The 10,877-nt window shown below is 32.4% G+C and overlaps 1 protein-coding gene across 1 annotated transcript; it reads left to right on the top strand.

Moving 5' to 3' along the window:
• Positions 1-2,896: 2,896 nt before the first annotated feature.
• On the top strand, positions 2,897-8,534 carry LOC127724243 (uncharacterized). Its single transcript, XM_052231171.1, has 2 exons — positions 2,897-3,805; positions 6,527-8,534. The coding sequence occupies exons 1-2, from the start codon at positions 2,897-2,899 to the stop codon at positions 6,746-6,748; spliced, it is 1,131 nt and encodes a 376-aa protein (XP_052087131.1). The 3' UTR covers positions 6,749-8,534.
• The last annotated feature ends 2,343 nt before the right edge of the window (positions 8,535-10,877 follow it).

Below are 10,877 nucleotides of genomic sequence, written 5' to 3'. Positions count from 1 at the left end.
ACAAGCACACTGTGTAACGAATTTATCTTACCGAATATCTTGATAAAATAGGGACGAAAAATACCAGAGGGACAGTCAAACTCATAGATCAAAAACAAACTGACAACGCCATGGCCAAAATGGTATTAAGACTTGTGGCCTATTGAAGTGATCTAGTCTTCAATATATAGAACATTCTTACATTGGTCTGTACAAAAAATAAATGCCAACAATAACAACTTCAGTTTGTTTAAAGAATTTGTTTCAATCGTTCATCATCCATTTCTTTGCCTGATGAAACCTTTCAGATTTTTCCTCAACACTGTGTCGTTTTACAAACGTGTATTGAAATAAACATCGCCTACAAACCCTATATGAAGTAAACCTGGTAACCACGCGATTACATGCCGAAGTGCATTGCAATATGTCTTTTGCTAAGGACTATGTATTGACCGCTAATTGTCTAAATAATATAATGAAAATTTGTATGTACTGGTAAATACACACATGAATAACAAGTTCATAGTTTGACAACAGTTACACATTTTCGCATTGGGACTAGTGAATGAAATAGAAAACGATAATGACTTAATTTAAATGATTTAGGTTGTTGACGGTATGATAGCAATAACTTCAAAGAAAGCCAACTGTGGGGCTCTATAAAATCATATCTGATGACAAAGATAATATACTTGACGAGGCTCTAAGTAAATGAACCAAAAAACATCAACCCATGTTAAGCACAGATAGTAACCACTTTTGTTTAAACTTTCAGACAATAAATATTAATAATGTTTCTCCCATCCAGGTACACATTTGGGCATATGTGTAGGCAATGATGTTCACTGAATAACAAAAAACCGTACAAATCAATCTTAAATGTGTTTTAAACATCTCTTTTAAATAATAAATAAGTAGAATACTGAATGCCTACCTTAAAGTTATATAACACATTGGTTCTTTCAATGATTCTATATACAGTATAAATTTGTAGTTTTTAAAACAATCTTCGGATAATCTTTTATCGCATGAAGCCATGCCACCTGATTTATAATTTTTTATCTATCCTTATAATTAAAAATAAAGTTATCTAGTTTTGTTTTAAAGATAATCATGATAATATCGAAAGTGTTGATCAATGTATGCAATTCTGTGTAACATATTGTTGTTGTCACTTCATATACATTTAAACTCAACATTTATAGAATATTGATATAGTCTACGCCCAAATTTAATCGTTCATTAGAAAGGTCGTCAGTTTCGTTTGAGTATCTGAATTTACCATAAATGTCTGTTGATCCTCCACGGTTCACTTATTTACTGTCCCAATTGTTCTTCCTTTTTGGTCCTTTACATGGAAAGTGCTTCTGTTAAGCTCCTTGTTTCTCATATCTCTATTTTGTAGTGTTTGCTGGGTTGTTATCTGTCTACATGTCGTGATCATTTTCTGTCGTAAGCGAAATATTCTTTGACATCTTTATCAAATTTTTATCACATTTAAAAGGCGTTAGTTTGTCTTTTCTTTTAACCATAGTACCTTGCAACGATCATTAATCTCTTTCGGGAATTGCTCATCTATACCATTGTTTTGTATTTTTTCGAACGAGTTCTCTATCAATACTGTTTTGGATCTACAAACTATTGGCCTTGAGAATGTGTCTGCTTTATCGAATCTGCATGTGCTGACGAATTCAATCGAGTTTCATCTTTTTTGTTCTTTTGTCATAATAATCTATGCATATGTACAAGAATGTAAAATTGTAAATCAGAGCAGTTTATTACTAGTGTTGTTAATTATATATAAGCCTCACTGTAATTCTTATTAATAATATTACAAAATTATTTTGTTTGGGACAAAAATGTACATATACCTATCTTTTGATGGTATTCTTGTATGGGACAATAAAACAAATCAAATGAAATATAGGAGAGTACACAGGGGTTACCACACCCCCTTCTTTTTGAAAACTTGTAAACTGTCGTGATCCCCACCCCTAAACCATATATTCATGTATGGGACAAGATAACAAATCAAAGGAAATATAGGGGAGTCCCTGGGCTCACCCCAACCCCTTCTTTTTGAAAACTTGTAAACGGTCGAGATCCCCACCCCTACACCACATATATTTTGGTATGGGACAATACAACAAATCAAAGGAAATATAGGAGGAGTCCACGGGGGTTACCCCCACCCCCTCCCTTCTTTTTGAAAACTTGTAAGCGGTTGAGATCCCCATCTGCGAAAACTTTGTATAGTTCAAGCCTTTTATATTTAGTATATTATAGAATTATATAGAAATAACATTCTTTAGAAAATACTTCAATATAGCATGAATAAGTAACGTTTATATGAATATGCATTTAACTACATATACATTGTGGTATTTCAAAATATTCCTTATTATACAGGTTTGTCAAATGTTAATTGCTTTCATGTAGGACGAGCTTTATAAAAGCTATCAGTTTAAAATCAATTCAAACAGTGAAGAACCTTCACAATCGATCACTGCACACGATTAAACAATTTTATATAAAGATCCAATTTTAAATTTTAAAAAACTAACCATGACCTTCATTGATTCAACGATAAATTTGTAGACTTTAATAGCTATTTATATTCGTTTATTCCTTAGAATATATGTAAATAATAAGTTCTTACTGTTTTTTTATTTTTCTGAAGATTTGTCGTGCGGTTATTGTTTTTACTCGGTAGTTTTATTCGTGAAAAGGTTTAAAAGCCTGTGATGAGCTGATATAGACAGCACAGTAGTATACATGACTATAATGAAGTTAGAGTAAAGCAAATATAAACGAACAGTTAAAACAAAACGCGAACAAACGAAACAAAATCATTTGGATGTGTTGAAATAATCGACATATTTTTCTCACTTTATTTACACTTAGGGATAATAAGAAAATGGCTGAGCGTTCGAGATCTAAGCAAAAGGTGAGGTCATCTAGAATTAAAGATTCACCACGTATTCAATATTCTCCTAAGGGAAGAAGACGCAATGTTTATTTAGATGCAGAAGATATACATTTTAGTGAAAACCTAGTAAAAACTTTTGGAGATGAAGAACAAGTTAGAAGACCAAGATCCGAAGAACTGGAAACGTATGTTAAAAGGTCAGAATCTGAAGAAACTAGTGTAAGATATGTTACCAGGAATAGTTATCAAGACAAGCAACCTATTGTGTATGTTATGAAAGAACAAGTTGCTGATGAAAAAGCTTTACCAGAGTATGTAATGCAACGTCCGTCAACCCGCAACGTTCGTTGTCAAGTGAAAACACATTACGTTATACAACCGCAGCCTAAACAGAGAAAACCATTAAGCAATGAGCATCATATAAGTTGTGTTACAAAAAAACAAGCAGAAAATGAAAAAGCTTTTCGAAGACAAGAATATATACACTTTCCACAGGAATATGTTAGTCAAAGTCCAGAAACGCGCAACGTCTGTTGTCAGATGACAACACATTACGTGATACTATCGCATTCGAAACAGAGAAGACATAATGAACAAACTCAAACTCAACCAGAGGTAGTGGTACCTCCGCCTGACATACCTTCTTCTAGAACTTCAACTTCATCAACGCTGCCGCCATCGCGAGACAAATCACCTGAAAACATTAAAGTAATAATTACTAACGATTTTAAATTATTGTACCCGAAATCACCTAAAAAAGGAATCCAGAAATATATAGATTCGTCGCCAACTATTTACACACCAGAGCAACTTACCGAAACATCAGGGTCACCTTCAGAATCGTTAGAGCCGGAACCATTTGACGATGGTGAAGATAATATCGTACCTAAAACGGAGGTAAGAAAAAAAAAGACAAATCCAATAATTAAAAATTAAAACCAGATTTAAAAAAAAACCAATTTAAATGAAATAAAAAAAACATCGACTACATTAATTTCTAGATAAAAATAAAAGAAACACTATTCTCCCAAGGACATCTGTGTGTCAGATAACAAAGTATGTTCCATCTGTTGTACATATCATGAAGCTACAATTTCATCCTGTTTCCTTTATTGTAGCATCCGCGAATGCAACTCATCACCTGATATGTGCTTAGCATAAACATTGCTAGTTGATCACGTTTGCTTACTCTTTCAGATCATCTTAAATCTCTCGCGGGTTTTTAGGGGGTTTTCGTGTTACTTAGACGTTGTTCTTTGACTACCGTTTTGTAGATCAGGGCGGCATGTTATACTAGTAAACGAATTAAATCTTAATAAAACTATTTAGTCTTTTAGTAAGTGTTTAGAGAAATCTGCGGTAAATTCAGCACAGTTATTTAAGATCTGTTTAGTCTGTGTTCCGCATGTTCAGTAGTTGCTATTTATCTGAACATATCAACAACATACTGAAATGTGCGAAAAACTGCCAAAGACGTAGTTAATTGTCTGCAATCAAATTTTCTGAACAGTACTACATTTTTCGCAGCGGATATTCTTTTTGGCTATACATGTATTATTATTTACTTTATTCCAAATCATGGTTATTTTGGTACTTTTGTATCTACTGCCTACTTTTTTCTAAATAATTGAATGATAGTCGTATTCATTTTTTTCTCTTGTTCTGGTTGTGTAGTGCTGCGTCCGTACTCCTCTTGCCTGTTTTATTTAAATGTATCACTGATACAACAGTTAAAAGTTCTTTCCTACTTGATTCAACCAGAAATACAATCATTTATCAAAGACAAACAGTAAATGCAAAGCATTCAGATACTTTTCAAAATTATAAAACATTTAGCGTTAATATTTTCGATCGGCTACAAAGTGAATAAACTCCTACCATTTCTTCTTGTCAGTATAAAAAAGGAAAAAGGAGCAGGTATAAGACATGTAAAATGTTAATCACGACTCCTGATTTCACTAGTAACTTAACAAGATAACTGATTATACTAAATCTTTTGGACTGTTCCACGGACAATGTCAATTATATAATTGAATGTACCTTGTGTGGACTACTTTATGTTAGTATCACTCAACAAAGTTTGCGTAAAATGATGAATCAACATCGGCCTTATAGTAAAGATGTGCAATTCAGGACTTTTTATTACCATTTTAATCAACTTGACCAAGGTCCTTCTTTGTTTATGAAAGTACGCATCACCGCCACACTTATTGCCAAATACTGCTTTCCGATAAGATAGAGAAAATGCATAAAGAAGTAGGTACTGTAATGCCATAGGGTTACAATGATAACATCCAGCCTGCAGAGATGTAAATGCAATGAACTTAGTATTACCTTAGAAATCCAGCGTAGTGATTGGCAAAAAAATAACCATCGGCTTAATGTAAAAAAGTCTTCCAAATCTAGATCACCATCTGAGAGCTTTGGTTACCTTCTTTCACATCATCATCATCTGCTAGGGTAACATCACGGTTGAACTATTCTTTGGTCACTGCCTGTTATTTTTCAATAATATTTGAGAGATTATATATATGTTTTAAATTATGCACTTGACAAATGATATATTAATACATTAACAGACTGGTAGGTATAATTTGTAATGTGGCTATTTTTATTTTAGACCAGTAAGATCCGAAACTATACATGATTAATATAGAAATCAAAGGTACCAGGGTTATAATTTGATACGCCAGACGCGCGTTTCGTCTACATAAGACTCATCAGTGACGCTCAGATCAAAATAGTTAGAAAGCCAAACAAGTATAAAGTTGAAAAGCATGGTGAACCCAAAACTCCAAAAAGATGTGCCAAATACGGCTAAAGTAATCTACGACTGGGATAAAAAGTCCTTAGTTTTTCGAATAATTCATTCTTTTACAAATAGTAAATTTATAAAAAAAAAATGACCTAATAATTAATATTCATATCAACACCGAAGTGCTGACTACAAGGCTGGTGATACCCTTTCGGATGAAAGGTCCACCAGCAGTGGCATCGACCCAGTGGTGTAAATAGTTATCACAGGTGACAGGCTTGTAATTTGATACTCCAGACGCGCGTTTCGTCTACATAAGACTTATTAATGACGCTCAGATCAAAATAGTTAGAAAGCCAAACAAGTATGTAGTTGAAGAGCATTGTGAACCCAAAATTCCAAAAAGTTGTGCCAAATACGCCTCAGGTAATCTAAGCCTGGGATAAGAAAGTTCTACGTATTTCGAATAATTCATTCTTTTACAAACAGTAAATTTATAAAAACAAAAATGACCATATAATTGATATTCATGTCAACACCGAAGTGCTGAAGAGTTTATTCCTCACTGTTTAGTGTACCAACAAAGGCATTGATGCAAGTAACATCAGCAACGTTCTACATCACAAGGAGGTAACACCTGAAAATTCCTCTTTATTTTCACAGTCAGTCTGTTCCTTATCATCCCGTTGATTGCCTATAATTGCTAACATCCACTTCTTTTGAGTTTTGTTGGATAGTTATCTAATTGTCAATTATACCGCATCTACTTTATTTGTATATACTTGTTTTATTGAAAACCATTTTGATATCGCTTTCATATTTGACACCATTACGACTGCTAATATTTTCAGTCATTATTTCAGAAAAAAATTGACGATGATATTGTCACGGTTGGTGGAGGATGGAATACAATGGACAATTATATGGAAAGACATGACCCTGTGCAGGGATTCGTTTATATAAGGAACTCTGATTTACCGGAAAATAGGAAAAAATACTATGGATTTAAATCAATTTATAAGTACCCTCAATATAAGTCAGCATATCGTTTTTATAAATCAAAATGTTTTTTTTCAAAATATTAGATAAATAACGTACAGTTGTGTTAAGTGACATATTTATTTTATTGTTATCAGTCTGAAATCCAGCTTGCTGCTTGTTTGTCCCCTGTTGTACCATCAGCGTTGTGTTCACTGTCTCAGAACTAGCTAACATATCAAGCTATTTTTATATCAAAAATGTTTATTTTATAAATATGTATTTGTATTAGAGTTCTACTCTGAGTTAGCCATATATGGTTTATATTGTTTTTGTGTGATCTGTTTTCATGTAATTATTGTATTTCATATTTAATGTAACGAACACTTCTCAACTTTCGGCAGAAATGCATATTGTAATTTGTGTTATCTATCAAATTTCCTAGCACTTACCACATGAGCAACAACAAGTCGGTAGGCGAGACATTTCTGTTCCCGATTTTGATATGCGAGTTTGTCAATTAAAATTCCTTTTTGAGCCTGTAAAAATCGGGGCCCCCTTAGTTGCTTTCCTAGTCAACTTAGGGTTGATGTAACAGGTAATTATTAATAAAATATGTTAAAAATTTAAAAAAAAAAATAAATAAATAAATAAAATTCCTTTCTCGGTATTAATTTATTTCATCAAAGATTTTCAAACTATATGTAAGCAGGCTTCGTTGTTCTTTCTTGTGATATATTAATAATGTTGCTGAAATACAATTATCATTTAAAGCAAATTAAAACATTTTATACAATAAAACATAACAGTTAGGCCACAGCTTAACATAGAAAGAGCAATGCAAATGGAGAACATGATCTTCTAAAGAAACAATTCGATTCTTTCAAATGAAATAATTACAATTGAACAAAAATGTCATTTCAATTTAACCCATAAAGTGATATTTTTCATAAACATTATAAGGCTATAAAGTTCAAACGTAAAATATGAATTATGACATTAAGATGGCCATGCTGGTATACGTTTTGCACCCGAAAGTATCAACAGTTTAGCCAGATCTTTTGGTTTGACATAAAAAAAAAAATGATATCTTAACTCTCATTAACTTATTATTAATAAAATGTGCAACTGTTTGAACTACTAAGGCATATATTGCATTAGACGTATCTGCGAATTTTTCGGAATTTTCGGTTCAAAATACTCTTTAACATCATAATGTATTAAGCCTTTTAAATGTGTTTTTATACGAATGCCATTACCATGATTAGTGAGTCTTAAGTAGCCAAAATATATATAGTGATTCAAATTAGAAGCCTGTTATCTGTGATAAGTTCAAAAACCTTTCTTGCAGAAACGGTTTCCTCCTGGAACAGTTTCCTATCCTACTAACCGTTCTATCTTCAGAACAGTTTAAACAGCTTTATCTTATTTTCTTCCAGTTGATGATTATTTTTGTTTTTTTAAACTGTAATAAACAGCCTCAAGGTGCTATGTAGTGATTCAATATATAAGTCTGGTATCTGTGATGAGTTTGTAGAACCTTTCCGAAGTTTCTGAAAGTCCAACTATTAAACAATTATATCGAAATCGTTCTATCTTAAGAACAGTTTAAACACCTCTAATTTTTTCTTCCATTTAACGATTATTTTTTTACTGTAATAAACAGCCTCAAAGTGCGCCTCATCCGTAATATTGGTCATTCTAAAGTTTTCAAGAATAATAGCTTTTCATTTTTCTTGTGTTTTTTTTTTTTTGTATTATTCTTGTTTCTCCTCATTGACAAAAAATGTAAATTATTAAGACTTGGTTAGAGGGTTGTCTCATTAGCACTCATACCACAACTTCTAATATCTATATAGTATGATTTATCAAATAAAATGATCTTAAGGTAAAGTTCAATTCTTCTTTCTGCTGGATAACAATCATAATGTTATATATGTTTTCAACAATTCCATTTGTAAATACGCATCTGTATCGGCAACAGAATTCTCGTAAGATGGTATATATTCGTTGCTGTCATCCATTTTTCATTTAATTTATTTTAAGTTAAAACCAACCCCAAATTCATTCAGTGTTGTTTGTTTGGTACGTACGGATTTTAATTGTTTGTTCTGGTTAAACAGTTCTATAGATATAGGAAGATGTGCTATGAGTGCCAAAGAAACAACTCTCCATCCAAGTAACAATTTATAAAGGTAAACCATTATAGGTCCAGGTACGGCCTTCAACACGGAGCCTTGGCTCACACCGAACAGCAAGCTATAAAGGGCCCCAAAAAATTACTAGTGTAAAACCATTCAAACGGGAAAACCAACGGTCTAATCTATATAAAAACGAGAAACGAGAAACACTTATGAACCACATAAATAGACGACAACCACTGAACATCAGATCCTGACTTAGGACAGGTGCAAACAATTGCAGTGGGAGTAAACTTTTAAATGGTACCAAACCGTCTCCCTTTTCTGAAACAATAGTATAACATCACAACATAGAAAGAAACACTATAAAATATCAATTGGAAGGCTTAACCCAATCAAAAAACGTAGTAACACAAATTAACACACAATGAACGAATAAATTTTATCTGTGATACAATGCAAATACATAGTTAATAAAAATAAGGGATGTTTACATCCGTTTTTATCCCATCTACCATGCAATCAGAACTAATATGTGAAACCAAAACAATGTGTCTTGAATTATTTGAACTGAGATTTCTACTTTCGATATGTTCAAGTATCTTCAACTTACCCGTCGGGTTCCATTTACGACCATCTATATAACCTTGTATCTTGTTAATCCGTGTCCCTGTAATAATCCCACTTTTCCTAATATGCTTTTATCGATTTATACTTCTTGTTTTTAACTTTACCAATTAAGAGTTCCTCTCCGTTAATCTATTAAAATACATTTACCGGTGACATTGGAAAACATTTCTATGGGAAATCAATTCCAAAGTTTAAACTAGTTCAATTTATTTTAGAAGAGCCAATTTTGATTCTGAAAAAAAATACCAATGAAGTCTTTTCATTTTCAGTCATCAGTTTATTTTTGACTATACGTTTGAATGTCCCTTTGGTCTATTTCGTCTCTTTTTTGTTAATATTTGCTCACAAGATCAGCACTATGTCTGGACCTGCGATAGAATGAGGCAACATGTAAACTGAAACACGACTGACCCTTCTCCTTCCATAAAAGCCAAAACAAGTATGTTCTTGTACAGCGAGTGTTAAATAATTTCAAACTAGTGGCAGTCAGGAAGTGGTTGCATCGCTGATTGTAAAAAGCTCAAGAGGATGACCAAATACAACATCATTCCCCTCCATAAAAGTCAAGATAATTAGATGACCGATTCGTACAAATGGTCTTTCGGGCGGACTGGAACAGCAATATAACAAGACCTGCTTCGCCACTGGCGGTGCAGGAAATATACCATTGAGGCAACATTTCCTTTTAATTTCCTTCATCGGATCATTTTCTGTTTTTAAAAATCTCTATACTCTTTTAAGGTTTTCATTTTTTAAATGAAAAAGATTTTGCAAACTTCCATTATCTATTGTTTTCATAGTACAAAGTTCTTATCAGTAAGGTAACGGTTACGGACTTGAAATACATGTGTGTAAAATCAGGTCCGGTCATCGCGATTCAAATAGAGTTAAAAAAAACTGTTTTATGATTTATTTTAATAAAATGACAATTTGTGTGAAACGTTTGGTGGAAGTGATTTTTTAACATCAAATCGGCGTGTTTTGGTAACAAATATATTTATTAAAAAAACACCTATATATGAAGTATATACATCACATTTGTTACGATATTTAAGAGTGAAACTGTGTTTTCTATCATACCTTCCGTAAAAGAGTGCAGCTGCATACAACAAAGTCATTGAAAGGAGAGTGCTAAAGTGATAGTCATTCCTAAAAACTTGTTGATCAATATATAAATCAAGAAAGTCGTAGTAACCTCTGCATATCAAGGAGTTACATATAGAAGTCAGTTTCTAGAAAATGATAGCATATAATGTATATTATTATGCATGTGTATTTAATAACATATAAATTATTTTATCAAAACAATATCCTAATTAAGCAGATTTTTAAAGAAGTTAATTGTTTTAAAGTAGGGCTAGTATTATAAAAACCATCAACTGAAACGGTTATGATTCTAAACAATTACATTTAAAAAATAACTCCACGCAATTAAACAATATAATACAAGGATCCAATTTTAGAA

Source organism: Mytilus californianus, unplaced genomic scaffold, assembly GCF_021869535.1.
Source record: "Mytilus californianus isolate M0D057914Y unplaced genomic scaffold, xbMytCali1.0.p SCAF_14, whole genome shotgun sequence".
In the NCBI taxonomy this organism is placed as follows: domain Eukaryota; kingdom Metazoa; phylum Mollusca; class Bivalvia; order Mytilida; family Mytilidae; genus Mytilus; species Mytilus californianus.
This window is presented reverse-complemented; position numbering and strand designations above follow the sequence as displayed.

Excerpts from the sequence above, each read along its gene's own strand:
- LOC127724243 (XM_052231171.1), top strand. The coding sequence starts at position 2,897 with ATGGCTGAGCGTTCGAGATCTAAGCAAAAGGTGAGGTCATCTAGAATT. Across the intron at positions 3,806-6,526 it reads ATATCGTACCTAAAACGGAG|AAAAAAATTGACGATGATAT; the intron begins GTAAGAAAAAAA and ends TCATTATTTCAG.